This window comes from Mastigoproctus giganteus, chromosome 4 (genome assembly GCF_048544385.1).
Source record: "Mastigoproctus giganteus isolate SK-2022 chromosome 4, ASM4854438v1, whole genome shotgun sequence".
NCBI lineage: Eukaryota > Metazoa > Arthropoda > Arachnida > Uropygi > Thelyphonidae > Mastigoproctus > Mastigoproctus giganteus.
The window spans coordinates 68,592,120-68,611,179 of NC_143578.1; the positions used below are offsets into that span (position 1 = coordinate 68,592,120).

A 19,060-nucleotide genomic window follows, 5' to 3' on the forward strand; every position below is an offset into this window, starting at 1 on the left:
AGTGGTTCTGCACTAAATCAACGTAGGCTACAAAGAATCATATTGCAGTATGTGACAACAGCTGTATTACAAATGGGACTGTATCAAACTGATGCATACATAGGATAAACGTTTTCTCTATACTATAATTTATTTCATTCTTATATGTATGATTAATGTATGTATTAATAAGTATATATGGGGTTTTGCAATGTTGTCACTGAACACCATATATACTTATTAATACATACATATCCTGTTGACAATTTATCAAATATTTGCTTTAGATATAAAGAAGTCATAATCCCACTGTATAAGAAAATTGTAAGATTGCACTTGGAATACTGTGTCTGGATATGGAAGACTACACCAAAAAAAAGATATCAAGCTTCTTGAAAGGGTCCACAGATTTGTAATCCACTTGGCAAGATCTGCCAAAGGTGTCCATATGACGAAAGATTTCAAATATGTGGGCCACAGAACTTTGTTACCAAGCATCTTAGAAAGGACCTGATTGATGAAGGCAAAATCTTCACTATTCTAATTATAGAACAGTGGACCAATTCTGATTCCAGAACTAAAGACCATAAATTCATAAATTATTCAGAAGAGGTTTAGACTGGATTGTATAAGTTTTATTTCAACCAGTGAGTTGTTAATTGAGTAGAGACATTAGTTTTTTTTATTTTTTTAAATTTAATTTAATTTAATTTTTTTGGATAATGGAGAAAAAGTCTGGGGCTTCCTTGCACTATATAGCTAATGCTAATGTACACACATACACACACAGTCAGTAGCCTTGAGAGTACCAAAAATATATTTCACTGCTTCATAGTAGCCATCCATAAACACACAACGATTAAAAAATGGACATCTGTCAAGCCAACACTTTTTAAGGTTAGGAAACAGTTTAAAGTTGAGGTCAGATCAGGTGAATACGGGTGATGATGAAGTAAGTGGAATTCTGTTTTTGTGGGTTGCAGCCATGGCAGTGGTGAATATGTGAGTTGGTGCACTGTCCTGGTGGAAGAACATCCCTTTTGCCAATTTTTCATGGTGAGTTTTCTTAATTTCATCTCATATGCAAATCAGGAGTTTGTAATAATATGCTTTGGTAATACACAGACTGGCCAAAAAAATATGAAAAGTATTAAGATAATCACAGGCAGAAGAAATATAAATAAATGCAAACAGATGCAAAGAAAACTGTAATGTGGGATGATGATGTGTTGCCTCGTTGAATATAAAAACTGCACAGGCTGTTTTACTGCAGTAATCTGATACCAGACCGGGGAAAACAAGTGATCTATCAGACTCTGAAAAAGGTCTTATTGTCGGTGCATGTTTAGCAGGAGCCATGATTCAAGAAACAAAAGACATAACTGGTTTCTCAAAGGCATCCATCTCAAAGGCTTTTAATGACTGGAAAGCAAAGGATTCTTCCATATCTCAAAGGCATAAATGTGGTAGAAAAACAATGCTTCAAGAGCAATGTTACCATACTCTATGGAGGACTCTACAGGAAAACAGAACATTGAGTGGGAGACTACACCAAAAAAAAAAAGACCTCAAGCTTTTTGAAAGGGTCCATAGATCAGTACCATTAGCGTGCAGCAAATAAAATCTGCATTCGACAGAGCCCATAACTGTCTTATTTCAGCAAGTGGCATAAGTACCACACAAGTAGCAAAGGGAATTGAAGAAATTGGGTATTGGCAGTCGCCTGACTATTTGGAAGCCACTTGTTTCAGAGAAAAACAAGTGGCTTCCGAATTTTAACAAAGTGCTATTACTTCCTCAGCATATAAAGCTATGTTTATCAAAACAGTTAGTCTAAGCCATGAATAAAGAAGAAATTGTTTCAAGTGTGTGTGTACTAAATTTCCATCACTTACATATGAAAAAATCAAAGCAGGAATTTTTGTGGGACCTCAATTTTGCAAGCCGCTGCTAGACTGTATTTGAAGAATCCATAACTCAAACTGAAAGAGAAGCTTGAACTAGCTTTAAAAATGTAGTATGCAATTTTTTGGGAAAAAATAAACATCCAGATTATGAGATGGTTGCGAGTGACATACTGGAGAAATTTAGAAAACTAGGTGGCAATATGAGTGTAAAGGCATATTTCTTGCACTCTCATCTCAACTATTTCCTATAAAAAATTTAGATAGTTTAAGTGAAGAAAAGATTCCATCATGATATAAAAGAAATGTAAAAAAAAATGGTACCAAGGGTGATGGAATGTCAGTATGATGGCTGACTACTCTTGAATGCTAAAATGAGGAACAGCTACTGAAACTAGTTGCCTTAGGAAGTGAAAAAGGTGCAAGTTTAACCCAGTGTATAAGAAATCCAGTTTGCAGCCAGCTATGCTTGGCAGGAGGATATAGCCTTTGATATTCTGTTTTTAGATATTTTTGTCATTCTTTTTATATAAAAATAATCTATGTAAAATCTGTAAAAATTAAAAATAAACCAGAAGCCCCTCCACCAATTTAATTTTTTTTTTTTATGATATGAAAAAGCAAATTTCAAGTAATTTTTGAAATTTACAGTAAAAAATGTGGTTTATATTTCTTATCAGCAGTAAAAACATCAAGGAACGTTTATTAAAATGCAAACAGTAATCTGTGAACAGCTATATTAATGTAATTTATAGCTGTTTCATAGCTTTTCATGCTAACTTTTAACAACAGAAAATTTTTTCCTGCACACACATTTAAGTATACATACCATAACAAGCAGAGTTATCCTTACAACCCATAGCTATTTCAAACTGTATGAAACTTTCTTCCCCTACTACTACATCTGTTGTTACTGCATAACGTGTGCTGTCACTGCCTGAAAATACAAAACAAAATAAAACACAAAATCTACACTTATATAATCATGTTACCATGATTACAAGGGGAAAAAAATGCTTTTTGAAGAGACATTAACTGATATTTTAAATTTGTGCCAATATACAATAAAATATATTTTAATATAAATAAAATTATGAGGTATTTTTATTTAGTTTGTATTTTAAAATTACAAAACTAAACAAACACAAAAGAAAAAAAATTAAGCTTTCTGAAGAAACACTGACATATTTTAAATTCATATCAATATACAGTAAAAGTATTTTCATATAAATAAAATTACGAAATATAGAAAACTACAAACAAGAAAATAAAACTGCTAGAAAGAAGTCTCTAAATTTATCAGCTTACAGTCAATGCAAATACAGGAAAGCAATCATTTTTAAAAAGACCACAGAAAAATGGCCACGAAAATTACCTCAGAAGACAGAACAAAGCAGAGAAGATTTTTATGGACATGACTGAATGGCAAAACCAATTAACCAGATGAAATCATAGCATGTTTTTTTTAGCAATGGAACAATGAGTGCTGGATAAATGTAAGGGAGTTCTACACATGATATCAACTGGTAAAGAGTGACAAACTTTAATGAGGAGAATGAAAAGGAATTCTACATAAATAAGGTATCATGTGGTGTTAAATGAGAAGTTAAGACAGCATGATACCTCAGAGAGAAGAGCCAGATTGTGAAAAGGAATGAAGATTAGAGAAAAGGCACTGATTAGCTGAGGCAAAACAGTGGTGATAAGGTTAACTATACAGGGTAGAGACAACTCTCATTAAGAACAATCACTATGTAATATATCATTATTATTATCAATAACAATATTTAATATACAGACAATCACTATGTCACTATGTAATATAACACGTTATCGGTTGGAAGGCGCAGCAACTTGCTGTTCCATTAAATAAAGACTGTTTGGGAAGTGCAGATTTGCCTCTGAAAGTGTCCAGACTTGCTTGAGGTGATAGGAAGTAGTCTTGTTGTTGTTGTTTGTTATTTGGTTTTTAGGAGCATTAGCAACTAAGGCCATATTGCTCCGGGATATGTGGTGGTCATTCCCTGACCTGTCTGCATCCTCCTTCCTGCTCCTTCCCACCTGGCTAAGGAGGCACCTGAAGTAGTCTTAATTGATCAGTAAGTGGCTATAGCCAAATTTAGGAAACAAGTGTCTATGAACCACATCAGAAGACCATTAACTTTGCCACTCAGTAAGAAGCCCTAGTGGTGTTAACAAAGTTATAATAACTATAGATTACAAGAGGAAAGTCACCAGACAACTACATACTGGTCTAGATGTCAAATCTGGGAAAGTAGGTTACTGTGTGTATAGAAATTTCCTGATGGGTAGAAGGAAACTGAGTTTACATCTGAACTAAATAGTGTTGAAATAATGGACTTAGTAGTAGTAGTAGTAGTGGCACTTGATGCAAGAAAGCAGTGTAGGAGCTTATGCAGCATCAGCCAAAAAAAAAAAAAAAAAATCACACCATACCCTCCAATTGCCTGTCCAGTTCCTCCTTAAATTTATTTAACCTATCAACTTCCACAAAGACAGATGGAAGTTTGTTCCAGCAATTAACAACCCGCTGGCTAAAGGCAAATTTCCGCACATCTATTCTACATCTATCCTTTCTTAATTTGAACTTATGTCCCCGTAGGTTCGTATTCTGAACAAGTGGGAGGATCCCATCAGAATTCAGCGTGCTCAACCCATTCAAGGCCTTATAGACCTCAATCAGATCACCGCGCAGGTGCCTAGTCTCCAGCCACTGCAATTTGCAGAACTTAAGCCTCTCTTGGTAAGAGGATCCCTTCATTCCCCTCACCAATCGTGTTGCTCTTCTCTGTACACGCTCAAGCAAATCTACATCCTTCCTAAAATGAGGCCTCCAGACCTGTACGCAGTACTCAAGACGTGGCCTGACCATTGCCTTATACAGAGGGACAATCACCTCCTTTTCCCTGCTAGCAAAATTCCTATATATCATTGACAAAACCCCATGACCTGCCCTAGCAGCCTGTCTACATTGCTCAGAAAACTTCATATCTGACTGCACAATTACTCCCAGGTCTTTTTCATTTTCTACCACCTTAAGTGTAGTACCACACAGTTGGTACGTTTCTCTGGGGTTACTTCTACCCATATGCAGTACTTTGCATTTGTCAAGGTTAAACTTCAGTTGCCACTTCTTAGCCCATCTGCCCAAATTATCTAGATCCTGTTGCAGTAGCACACTGCCATTACTGTCATTAACAACCCTGCCAACCTTCGTGTCATCTGCAAACTTCGACATTAAGCCTGATATACCTTCATCAATATCATTGATAAATATACAAAACAACAGTGGCCCCAACACCGAACCCTGTGGGACTCCACTAATAACATTAGTCCACGAAGAGCAGCACCCATTGATTACCACCCTCTGTCTTCTCCCACTTAACCATCCTTTTATCCATTGCAGCAACTTACCCTTAATACCATTCTGCTCCAATTTGTACAGTAGTCTTCCATGCGCAACAGTGTCAAAAGCTTTCCTGAAATCCAAGTATATGATATCAAAATTATTTTTTGCATCCAGTTCCTTTGTGACCACATCATAATAACCAATCAAATTTGTCAGACAAGACTTTCCCTTAACAAACCCATGCTGTGTCTGAATTATTGCTGCAGTCTTGTCTAGATGATCCTGCAATGCATCTTTAACCAGTGACTCCATTATTTTACCCGGAACAGAAGTAAAACTAACTGGTCTGTAATTATTCGTGTCACCCTTCGAACCTCCTTTGTGAATTGGGGATACATTTGCACATCTCCAGTCCGTGGGAACCTCTCCTGAGTCCAAGGATGCTCTCATAATTATGGCTAAGGGTTTGCTTAGTTGCTTTGCCGCCTCCTTTAATATAACTGGATAGATCCCATCCGCCCCAGGTGCCTTTCTTATGTTTAACTTCAACAATTTCTCCTCCACTTTGCTCTCAGTTATTACAAAATCATTAAGCACACTGCTACAATTTGATAACCTTCTTCCATTTTCAAACTGTAATGATTCCTCACGTGTGAATGTAGATGCAAAATACTCATTCAGTTTGTTTGCTATCTGAGCAGGATCATCAACAGTCGAACCATCGATGTCAAGTGGACCAATCATATTCAGCCCCTTCCTTTTAGAGTTTATATAAGTAAAGAAATCCTTGCTGTTTTTCTTAGCATCTTTTGCCAAAGATTTCTCGTAATCCGCCTTTGCCTGCCGAACCTCCTTTGTGACCTGATTACAGACTAGCTTATATCTGCTACAGGCTTCTGCGTCGCCTGATAATTTATATGCATCCCATGCATTTTTCTTCTCTGTCACGAGTCTCATTAGTTCATTTGATAACCATTTAGGACTTAATCCATTAAGCCAGGCTTTTTGTTCCAGTGAGATCTAGTGACATAATAACTGCCTCTATTTGATGGTAGTTATCATCAGTTAAAATTTATTTTCATAATAAAGCAGAGTAACAAGGGAACCAGGATTTTCCTCACTACCTTCCATCAACCTACTAATCATGTCATCTGAATCTCCAGTGAGAGCTTCTGAGAGCTATTCACTCTGCATAAGCTTTAGGCAAAGTTTAAACTGCCATTATCCAAAACCACAAAATTTCAAGCCCTTCTCTTCCACAGTGTTGTAAAAATACAGTATTAAAACATTTAATAATTTTTATTTCATAATACAGCACGTTTTTGAAACATTCTATTCTAGAAGCATTCTAGCAACTTTGGTGACTATAGATTTCTTTTGAGTTTAACACATTCACTGCCACTGATGCATATACACATCAAATAACACCTAAGTGATGTGCTATGATGCACATATGCAGTAATTCTTAAAGCAGTCAGTAAATGAGTGCTTAAAAATTGTAGAAGTAAATGCACATGAAATCAGCATCTTCTTGATATTGGCACAGTGACTAAACTCAGTGCTATTTACAGCAATGCTTGTTTTTTTTTTTTTTTTATTATCAACTGTGTGCTGTACACAATTGGTACACAGTTTTATTTGTTCTTCGCTTTGTTGAGGTTAGTTTACATACATGAAATATGCTTTTTTGATCATTTGAAACCTCAAAATTTTATCAAAAGTTTATTCCATGTACATAAAATAATGTAAATAAGTGTGCCAAGTATTTACAGCACATGGTTGCCTACTAAAAAGAAAAATCAAGCATTGCTGTAAATAATGCAGAGTTCAATCTTTGTGCCAATATCAATTAGTTAATTTCATGTTCTTTACTTTGAAAGCAGGTGATTACTGACTGCTTAAGAATGACTTAAGCAGTTAATAACTGACTACATACATATATCATGATATATCACTCTGATACATGTGTGTATCAAAGCATATCATTCTGATACATATGTGTGTGTATCAAAGCACATCATTCTGATACATCATCATCATCATCATCATCAGCCATTTTCAATCCACTGCAGGATGAAGGCCTCTCCAGCAACTTTCCAGTTCCTTCTGTTTTGAGCACTGGCCATCCATTTACTACTCAAAAACTCATGAATTTCATCTATCCATCTCCGCCTTTGTCTTCCAGGTTTTCTTCTAGCTCCTCTTGGGTACCATTCTGTTATTTTCTTAGTCCATCTGTCATCATGTCTTCGAGCTATGTGTCCTGCCCAAGACCATTTTAGTTCTTTAGTTTTGATAAGAATGTCCTTTACTTGAGTTTGCTGCCTAATCCATGTGTTTCTCTTCTTATCTAACAGTCTGATTCCCAATATAATTCGTTCCTCTGTGTAGTTCTTAGCTTCTCTTCTATTCTTTTGGTGAGTGCCCAAGTTTCACTTCCATAAGTCATGGTGGGGAGTATACATTGATTCATTATTTTACGTTTCAGACAAACTGGGATATTGCTCTTCAGTATGTGGCTATATTTCCTGAATGCTATCCATCCAAAATTTATTCTTCTCTTGACTTCCAGCCATTTATCATTATTACAGCTAATAACTTGTCCCAGATAAGTATATGACTCCACCTTTTCAATTACTGCTCCTTCAATCATTATTTCCCTTTCCGTGGCATACTTGTTTATCATTACTTTTGTTTTAGCCATATTCATCTTTAGTCCAAAATCCTTACTAACTGTGCATAACTGATTAAGATTTTCCTCTAATTCTTTGGGATCGTGGCTTATGACCACAATGTCATCTGCAAATCGTAAATGGTTCAGGTACTCTCCGTTCACATTGACTCCTTTCTGCGACCAGTCTAATCTTCTGAAAGCTTCCTCAAGGGCAGCAGTAAACAGCTTCAGAGATATTGTGTCTCCTTGTCGAACTCCTTTCTCGATTTTAAATTTGCTACTGTCTTTGTCTAGTCTAATAAAGGATGTAGCACTCTCATATATTTTCTTCAAAATCATAATATATGGAGTATCTATGCCTTGTCTTTCCAGTGCCCGAAACATTGCCTTATGCTGTATGGAGTCAAATGCCTTTTCATAATCCACAAATGCCAGGCATAATGGTGTTTTATATTCATTTGCTTTCTCCATTAGCTGTGATATTACGTGAAGGTGATCCATAGTTGAGAATCCTGTCCTAAAGCCAGCTTGCTCTTTCAGTTGATTCTCATCAAGTATTCTTTCTAATCTGTTAGTAATGACCCTTGTGAACAACTTGTAGATATGGGATAACAAGCTAATTGGTCTATAATTTCCAATTTCTGATTTATCTCCTTTCTTATGCAGCAAAACTATGATTGCATTATTCCACTGCATAGGCATCACACCTTTTCTAATGCACTTTGTGAAGAGCCTTGCCAGTTTTTGTGTTATGTCTCTTCCTCCCAATTTCAACAACTCTACAATAACATTTATAGCTCAGACGCAGCATGGTTTTGTTAAGGGCAGGTCTTGCCTGACCAATTTGATTGGATACTATGATGTAGTCACAAAAGAACTGGATGCAGGGAATAACTTTGATATTATATATTTGGATCTTAGAAAGGCTTTTGATACTGTTGCACATGGAAGACTGCTGCACAAATTGGAGCAGTGTGGCATTGGAGGCAAATTGCTGCTATGGATAAGGGGATGGTTGAGTGGCAGAAGACAGAGAGTGGTAATCAATGGACACTGCTCAACGTGGACTAATGTTATTAGTGGAGTTCCTCAAGGTTCAGTGTTGGGTCCGTTGTTGTTTTCGGTGTTTATGAATGATATTGATGATGGGATATCAAGTTTAATGTCCAAGTTTGCAGATGATACAAAGGTTGGCAGGGTCGTTAAGGACAATACTGACGCTATGCTGCTGCAACAGGATCTGGAAAGGTTGAACAGATGGGCTGAGAGGTGGCAAATGAGGTTTAACATCGACAAATGTAAAGTGCTGCATATGGGAAACAGTAACCCCAGAGCAACGTATCAACTCTGCGGTACTACACTGACAGTGGTGGAGAATGAAAAGGACCTGGGGGTAATTGTGCAGGCAGATATGAAGTTCTCTGAGCAGTGCAGACGAGCTGCAAGAGTAGCTCATGGTGTCTTGTCAATGATATACAGGAATTTTTCTAGCAGGGATAAGGAGGTGATTATTCCCTTGTATAAGGCAATGGTAAGGCCACATCTTGAGTACTGTATACAGGTCTGGAGGCCTCATTTCAAAAAGGATGTAGAGCTGCTGGAACGGGTACAGAGAAGGGCAACAAGATTAGTAAATGGAACAAAGGGTTGCTCTTACGAAGAAAGGCTTAAGTTTTGCAAATTACAGAGTTTGGAGACTAGGCACCGGCGAGGTGATCTGATAGAGGTGTATAAGGCTTTGAATGGTTTGAGCATGCTCAATGCCAATGGGATTCTTCATCTTTCTCAGAATAATCACCTCAGAGGGCATAAATTCAAATTGAGGAAGGACGGATGTCGGATAGATGTGCGGAAATTTGCCTTTGGCCAGCGGGTGGTTGGTTGGTGGAACCGACTTCCATCACTTGTTGTTGAAGTTGATAGCCTAAACAAATTTAAAGCTCAACTGGACAGGTATTTCGAACGAACGGAGGGGTGAAATGGGAGTGGTTTTTTTTTTTTTTTTTTTTTTTTTTTCGGCTGATGCTGAATAAGCTTGCTTTCTTGCATCATATGCCTCTGCTAATGCTAATGCTAATGCTAATGCTAACTTCATCTTCCCCCGGGGCTTTCCGATTCTTCATTTTCTTCAATGCGTGTTCTACCTCATCAGGAAGAATATCAGGTATGTTGTATGTGTTGCTACTTTGCAATCCATCTTCCCCACTGCTGAATCATTCCCCTGCTCCTTGTATAATTCTCTATAGTAGTCTTCTGCTATTTGAATTATGCCTTCTCTGCTGTTTATAAGTACACCATCGCTATTCTTCAGTTTCAGTATCATTTGTCTTTCTATATTACTGCTCATGGCTGCTGATTTAAATCTTTTGTTTTCCCTTAATGCTTGTTCTACTTTTCTTGTGTTAAATCTTCTTATGTCCTCTCTGAGTCTCTTTCTAATGGCTTTGCATAACTCAGTATACTCAATTTTCTCCCTGTCAGTGTTTTTCTTGCTCTTCATTTGTCGTCTTTGGTTCATCATGACAAGTGTTTCTTGACTAATTTTTTCTTCTTTGGATTTCTGTTTCCCTATAGGTTTCTTGGGCTTTATCACTTTCAGAAAGTTGTAATATTCCTTGTCGATATCTTGGTCCTGAGCAGTCTGCAGGAGCTCAAACTTGTTCTTAAGTTCCAGTACATACTGCTTTTTCTCCTCCTCTGTTATTTCAAAGACCTTTGTATTATTTACTCGAGTCAGTTTTTTCCTTTCCTTTCCTACATCTATATCAAGTGTACATCTTACCATTCTGTGATCACTTCCAACATTTACCTTATTCAGGACGGTAACATCGTTCACAATATGGTTCACTTACCCGTACATCGTTCACTTACCCCCATATCATTAATAATATGGGATGTTAATAATAATATCCCTCTCTTTAATAGAGTAATCTATTAAAGAGAGGTTTTACTGTTCAAGCAATTGCTTATGTGAATGCCTACTTCAAGCAGTGATGCTTATATACATCAAACAACACCTAAGTGATGTGCTGTGATGCACATATGATCATTCTTAAGTGGTCAATACAGATACCCTGAACTATCGCTTAACCTTTCTTTGTGGGGCTGTAATAAGCTTATTTATTTATTGGTAATAAGAATCTGAAGTTACTAAAACTACCTTGAATGCCTAAGGACAACTGACTTCAGGTGTCTATCTTAATGAGTTAGCCACATGAGTTGTATAGGTGGGCAAAATCATAATTTAGAGAATTTACACACATTGCTATTAACCATTAAAGCAATTGTCATACTGATTGTTTTAGTAGGAAATAATTAATGAAGTCATCATTTCAGAGATTACACAAACTATAATTAAATGTATATACTTGATCTTACAAGGCAGAAAGAGAGAAACAGATGAGAATTAGAGAAGGAATATATACTGAGTGGCCACTTTCTTAAGTACACCTACCTAATAGTGAGCAGGACCCCCCCCTCTCTAGCTCACAGAACAGCCCTGGATTCATTGTGGCATGGACCCAACAAGGTTTCGAAAGCATACCACAGGGATGTTGGTCCAATTTGACCCAATCAGTTCCCACAGTTGTTACAGGTGTTGAACATTGGATAGTTACAGACAACTCTATTCTGAAGAGCTCATGCTACCTCATCCATCAAGTGCTTAAGAGAATTGAGATGAGGTGACAGGAAGGCCACTGGAGTAAGCTGAATTCACTCATATGTTCCTGTATAATGTGCACAATCCTGACTTTGACATAGCCCATTATCCTGTTGGAAGAACTCATTTGCTGATGCATACACTGCAGGTATGAAGGGATGCACTTTGGAAACCAAATGTTGGGTATCACAAGGCCCCAAAAGAATTCCGCACACCATTACACTGCTACCACAAATCTACACTGTTAATCTCTGGCAGGATGGGTCCATGGACTCAATCTGTTTTCACTATATTCCTGTCCTCCTATCATCAAGAAACAACAGGCACAGGGATTTGACAAATTAGGCAATGTTTTTCCAGTCATAACCATCCAATGCTGATGTTTTTAAGCCTACTGTCCACTGTGCCTTCTTTTTATTGTTGACAGGAGTGGACCCCAGTTTGGTCACTGATTATGATATACCCGATTCAAACAAGGTTATTAGTGCAGTCTTTGTGGATTCAGTGCTGGGCCCCTTAATACTTACAATATTTATTAATGATATTGATGAAAATATATCAAGCTTATCGTCTACGTTTGTAGATGATATAAAGGTAGGTTGGCATGGTGGTTAATCAGGGTATGCTACTGCAACAAGATCTAGAAAATTAGGCAGATGGGCTGAGAAATGGCAAGTGAAGTTTAATATTGACAAATGCCAGATACTACATATGGTAGCAATAATCCCAGATTAAGGTTCCAACTGTGTGGTAGCGGAAAATGAAAAAGATCTGGGGTAATTGTACAGTCAGATATGAAGTTTTCTGAGCAATGCAAACAGGCTGCCAGGAGAGGTCATGCCGACCAGGCTAGCCAGGTAGGTAAAGTGCCTGCCTGGCAAACCAAAGGTCACAGGTTCGAATCCCGCCTCGGGCTTGGATCACAGTAAAAATGCAAAAACTTTGGGAGGTGCATTATGGCCATAGAAGCCAATGCACCAACAACTAACAAGGAAAAAAAAAAAAAAAAAAAAAAAGGAGAGGTCATGAGGTTTTGTCAATGACATACAGGAACTTTGCTAGTAGGGATATGGAGGTGATTATCCCATTTTACAAGGCAATGGTTAGGCTGCATCTTGAGTACTGCAGTACAGATTTGGAGGTCTCATTTTAAGAAGAATGTAGATTTGTTGGAATGGGTGCAGAGAAGGGCAGTGATATTGGTGAAGGGAATGAAAGGGTGGTTCATTCCCTTCAAGGCTTCAGTTCTGCAAATTGCAGCATCTGGAAACTAAACACCTGCAAGGTGATCTGATTGAGGTATTTAAGGCTTTGAATGGCTTGAGCAAACTCAATGCAGATGAGCTGTGTGTAGTCTGAGCAAGACTACACACATGAAGGGACATAAATTCAAATTGAGAAAAGTTGGTAGCAGGATAGATGTGTGGAGGTTTGTCTTCAGCCAACAGGTGGTTGATTGTTGGAAGAAACTTCTATCTGTTGTAGTGGAGGTGGGTAGTTTGAATAAATTCAAGAAAGAACTAGACAAATTATTGGAGGGGATATGGGAAGGGGTTGAGTTGTTCCGCCCCTCCATTTAGATGATGCTTTTTAAGCTTGTGTTTTGCATCATATGCCACTACTAATACTAATTCAGAGATTCCCAAACTTTCTCGGTTCACGGTGCCCTTAGTGTCCCAGTAATTTTTTCACGGCACCCCTAGGCCAAAAGAAATACCTAACATAGTGGTTTCGATCTTTTAATATATACCTATATAATAATCTTTTTCTTTATATAGAGGTACTAAATGAAAATCAATTATAGATCACCACAAAATTTAAAAAATACAGTACAATGGATACCATACACCTTTTTATAATAAAATAAATATACAAATTTAAGAAATAAAAAATAATAATAACTTTAAGTAACTTAAACCCAAATTACACGGCACCCCAAGAATGTTGTTGCAGCACCCCAGTTGAAAACCACTGTACTAATTGTTGCATTTTAACTGATAATTAACTTGCAACTCTTGTATAGTGAGATGGGTAATGGTGGGGGAAGAGAGAGAGAGAAACAAACTGTTAAATGTGTATAATTATTATTGTAAATATTGATTCAGTTCTAAGTAAATTATTTGTTGTAAAAAGTAAGGTGTGTCTAATTTTGTTATATATACTCCGTCTTCTGCAATTAATTCCTCTGTTGTGCACTTTCTGAATCATTTCAAAATGATAACTATAAGTTACATTGCCTTGTAAAGTAGAGGGTTGCAGTAAGAACTTAGCCAATTTAATAATAAGTAATTGAACTTACACATTTATAATCATCAATATGTGTAATATAATTACACATTATTCTGTGTAATTCTTTATTGTCAGTACTCTTTTACATATAGAGTGATGTCATGGCTACAAGAAAAAATATATCCTGAAAAGCCTTGACGGTCAGGAGAATGATCCATGTAATATTCCTATGTACTCTGCTCACAAAAAAAAAATGCAAAAAGGGATAAGCCAGAGTAAAATACATATGATATAGAAATAAAAATACAATGAAAAAGGAAAAGCCACCTCCTCTGCATCATGTACACAACTTCAAGGATAAAACCTGATAAAATACAAAAGTGAAGTACAGGGTGTCCGGGGCAGGGTTATCCAAAAATAATGACTTATAATGCAAGAACCACTAATTATATTTTCTCAAACGAAAGCATAGTCCATAGGAAATCTCTCCAAGATTTGTTTTGTCACACTGTCAAGGTCACTAGTGCAGGCGTGTCACCAGTAGTCGTGCATTCGCAAAAACAGCATAAGAATGACTATTGCCCCAGTCCCTCAGTCAAGAAGTGGACGCCAGAGTGGAAGGTGCAATGCGTGCTTTGGTTAGCTGAATTTCAATCAGTTACGCATGTTCGGTGGTGTGCGCGAGAGAATGGAATGTGGATCCTCCCACATCCAAATCCATTCTTCAGTGGGATAAGACTCTAAAAGAGATGGGAAGTTTGGTTTCACAAACTGGGAAACACCCGAAAAAGTGTGTGACCGATGAGACTGTGGATAGGGTGTTTTTTAATCATTCTCTAGGAGCCCACATAAGTTAATTAGACTGGCTAGTAATGAACTGCAGATTCCTCATTCAACAGTTCATCACATTGTTCACAAGTGTCTCCGCTTGCATGCATACAAACTTAACTTCTTCAATGCCTTAAGCCAGATGATCACAGCTTAAGAGCTGATTTCGCTGCTGAGATGATCAACCATATCAATGCAATCTCAATTATCTTGATCTGTTGTTATTCAGTGATGAATCAACCAATTTTTTCACATATGCTGGAAAGTTAACAGACACAATTGCCGCATTTGGGGTACGGAGAATCCTCACCAAATGATCGAAAATGAAAGGGATACACCAAAAGTCAATGTCTGGTTATGAGTGCACAAAGATGGCATCGTCAGCCCATATTTTTTCATAGCGCCCACAGTGATGGGACACACTTACCTTGACATGTTGCAGATCTTTGCTGTTCCACAGATTCCCCCCAGGTTTCAGCAAGATGGTGCTCCACAACACTTCCATCAAGATGTTGCCACGTTTTGAACAACACTTTTCTTGGACGTTGGATTGAAAGAGGAGGCCCAACTGCCTGGCTGCCTAGATCTCCGGATATGACTCCATTGGACTTTTTTTGGACAGGGCTTTATTAAAGACTGTGTGTACCAGAGAAAAGTTCGGGATTTGGATGATTTGAAACAGTATATCGTTGAAGCAGTTGCTCTAATAACGCCTCAGATGCTGGAAAACACTTGGCAAGAGATCGGGTACCGTTTTGACGTCTGTTGAGCTAAAAAAGGTGCCCACACTGAACTTTACTAACCTTCATAAAAACTTGGTGAGTTACTCTGTATAATAACAAAAATATATCTATGGATACCACTAGCCCAGACACCCTGTATAGAGGCATTATACATGTAGAAGCCTACAAGATATAGCCAGAGCACTCGGTCACAGGTTAACTGCAATTAGTATTACTATTATTATTAATAGTGGCAAATGATGCAAGAAAGCAAGCTTATACAGCATCAAAACAAAATAATAATAATAATAATAAATAAATAAAATAAAAAATTCTAATTTCACTTATCCATCTTCTTCAATAATTTGTCTAGTTTTTACTTGAATTCATTCAAATTATCCATTTCTACAACAACAGATGGAAGTTTGTTCCAATCAACCACCCATTGGTTGAAGGCAAACTTAGAAACTGCTATTCTGCAATAATCTTTTATCAATTTGAATTTATGACCCCCCTCCCATGTGTGTGTAGTCTGAGCAAGAATAAGAATCTCATCATCAATGAGCTCAAGCAGTTCAAAGACTTAAACACGTCAACACAGGTGCCTAGTCTCCAGATATGCAAATTTACAGAACTGAAGCCTTTCTTTGTAAGGGCACCTCTTCATTGCTCTTCTCTGTATCTGTTCCAGCAGCTCTACATCCTTCCTGCAGTGAGGCCTCAGGACCTGTATGCAGTACTCAAGATGTGGACTGACCAATGTCTTATATAATGGGTTAATCACCTCCTTATCCCTGCTAGCAAAATTCCTGTATATCATTAACAAAATCCCATGAGCTGTCCTGGCAGCATATTATTATTATTATTATTATCATCATTATTATTATCATCATTATTATTATTTTTTTTTTTATTTTTTTATTTATTTTTTATTTTTTAGCCATATGGTGAAAGGAAGTCTGAGGCTTATGCTGCACCAGCCAAAAAAAACTCCCTAGTTACCCTGAGTGAGAGAGAGAGAGAGAGAGAGAGAAGTAGAAAGGAATCACCATCCTACACTTGAGGTTGTGGAGGATGAAAGGGACTTGGGAGTGGTTGTGCAGTCAGATATGAAGTTTTCTGAGCAATGCAGACAGGCTGCCAGGGCAGGTCATGGGGTTTTGTCAATGATATATAGGAATTTTGCTAGCAGGGAAAAGGAGTTGATTAGCCCTCTGTACAAGGCAATGGTCAGGCCATGCCTTGAGTACTGCGTACAGGTCTGGAGGTCTCATTTTAGGAAGGATGTAGATTTGCTTGAGGGTGTACAGAGAAGGGCAACAAAATTGGTGAGGGGAATGAAGCGATCCTCTTACCAAGAGAGGCTTAAGTTCTGCAAATTGCAGAAGCTGGAGACTAGGCACCTGCGGGGCGATCTGATTGAGGTGTATAAGGCCTTGAATGGATTGAGCATGCTGAATTCTGATGGGATCCTTCCACTTGTTCAGATTATGAACCTAAAAGGGCATAAATTCAAATTAAGAAAAGACAGATGTAGAATAGATGTGCGGAAATTTGCCTTTAGCCAGTGGGTGGTAGTTAATTGTTGAAACAAACTTCCATCTGTCGTTGTGGAAGTTGATAGGTTAAATAAATTTAAGGAGGAACTGGACAGGCATTTGGAGGGAATGGTGTGATTTTTTTTTTTTTTTGGCTGATGCTACATAAGCTCCTACACTTGCTTTCTTGCATCACATGCCATTACTACTACCAAGAAAGAGAAGAATGATGTTCTGCACTCCCAGTGAATTTCATATCTGAAACTACACTCAAGTTAGTGGAAAATGAAAAAGACCACAGGTCTTTTTCATTTTCCACTACCTTGAGTGTAGTACCACACAACTGATAAAGTTATTCTGCGGTTACTGCTACCCATATGCAGTATGGGTAGCAGTTGTCACATTGCATTTACCTTGCATTTGTCAATGTTAAACTTCAATTGTCATTTCTCAGCCCATCTGCCTAACTTTTTTGGATCCTGTTGCAGAAGCATACTGTTAATCATTGAGAAAAAATGTTAATAAATTAACATTTTTTCTCAATGATTATAAAAAATATTTGAGATACAAATGACACAGTATATTTAATTCACTATCAAAAAGGATGTATTGCATGCTATACTGCAAGCACTACAGTCAAATATGGCACCTCAAAAACATCCAACAACAGAGAGTATTACCACCAAGCAAGTTTACTAACACATTGTCACATTATGGAATTCAGTTGCCATAGTCAATCCACAAACCACCAACACAAAGTTTATTCTGCAATAATTCTTGCTAAACTTGCTTCCAGTTATAAATTAACTGCCGTTGAATCTCTTGCAATAGAATGATTCAAACAAATTATACAATATTCTGTTCACAATGCTAAACTTCCTACTTCCCTTTCATCAATATGGAACTTGAGGAACATAATCAGTACAAAATATCTCTCCTTCTCTCTGGGCCATAAGAACTAATCGATGACGACTACGAAAGCTTCCATTTGAGCTCTTGGTTCAATTTTAAGCATTTTACATGAAGAGCATCGAGTTTAGTACATTTCTCTCAAAGTGATTCCAATTTAATAGTTAATCTCCTTTAATTCATCAACAACATAATAGTTACGAGGTAAGTTCTGCAATTTAGGTTCCTATTCTTATTAATGTCTATTAACTTGGGTTTTTAGGTAAACCATAACGTTAATATAGGCATCCTTATGGTTTGTGTACGTTATCACAGCTTATGTACATTATTTCTTTTTGCTAAACAATTAAAGACATACACAACAGGAGAAATGTTTTTTTATGCTTTGAAAAATACTTACAGGAAAACAATATTCCTATTTCTAATATTGTAGCAACTGCTTTTGATGGAGCACCAGCAATGGTTGGAAAATAAACAGAGTTTTTAGCATTTCTGAAGAAAAAGTTTCCTGATGTTAGAACTGTACATTGCGTTCTTCACAGGCAGCATTTGGTTGCAAAAAACAAGAGTGAAAAACTCCATGATGTTCTACAAGTATGTATGAACTCAATAAATGAATGAAAAACTAAAGGCCAAATCTTTGAATGATCATCTTTTGTTCAATTTTGTGATCAAAATGATGAAATCTACAATAACTGATTTTACATGCAGAGTATGTTAGCTATCAAAAGGAAATTGGTTACATTTGATTGAACTTTTTGATTGTGTAATAAAGAAATTCAATTAATTTTGTTAGGAACAAAATTAATTTAATCAAAAAAGCATGTTTTACTTGGCTAATATATATTCGAAGTTTAATGATATCCAAACAAGGCAAAGATATGAATATAGTTCAAGTTCATACAATTATTCTCGGGTTACAATCTAAAAGGACTAATAGATTAACAGTAGCCACTGGCAGAGGTGGAAGTGATTCTTGCACTGCTTCTATTGAAATGAGCAGAAGCCTGAAAAACAAGATGCAGGATATTTCAGAGACTGCTGGTAGTCATTGCGGTACAAGTAAACACATGGGTTGTGTTAGGGTAGCTAAGAATAGAAACAGGTGCATGTATACCTGCGTGTACACCAATGCTAGGAGTTTGGTAAATAAATTTGATGAATTTGAGGTATTGCTCAAAACATCAAAGGCAGATATCAGAGACGTGGTGTCACACAGATATAAGTAATGCGGAACTGGAATTTG

At 37.1% G+C, this 19,060-nt stretch overlaps 1 protein-coding gene across 2 annotated transcripts in view; it reads right to left on the reverse strand.

The window, feature by feature from the left end:
* LOC150086817 (reelin-like) overlaps window positions 1-19,060 on the reverse strand; it is a 1,004,591-nt gene that overhangs the window by 346,251 nt on the left and 639,280 nt on the right. For both annotated transcript variants that reach the window (XM_090372773.1, XM_090372772.1), the window contains one exon: window positions 2,713-2,820. In XM_090372773.1, the coding sequence (XP_090228899.1) occupies window positions 2,713-2,820 (108 nt within the window). The remainder of the gene's footprint in view (window positions 1-2,712; window positions 2,821-19,060) is intronic.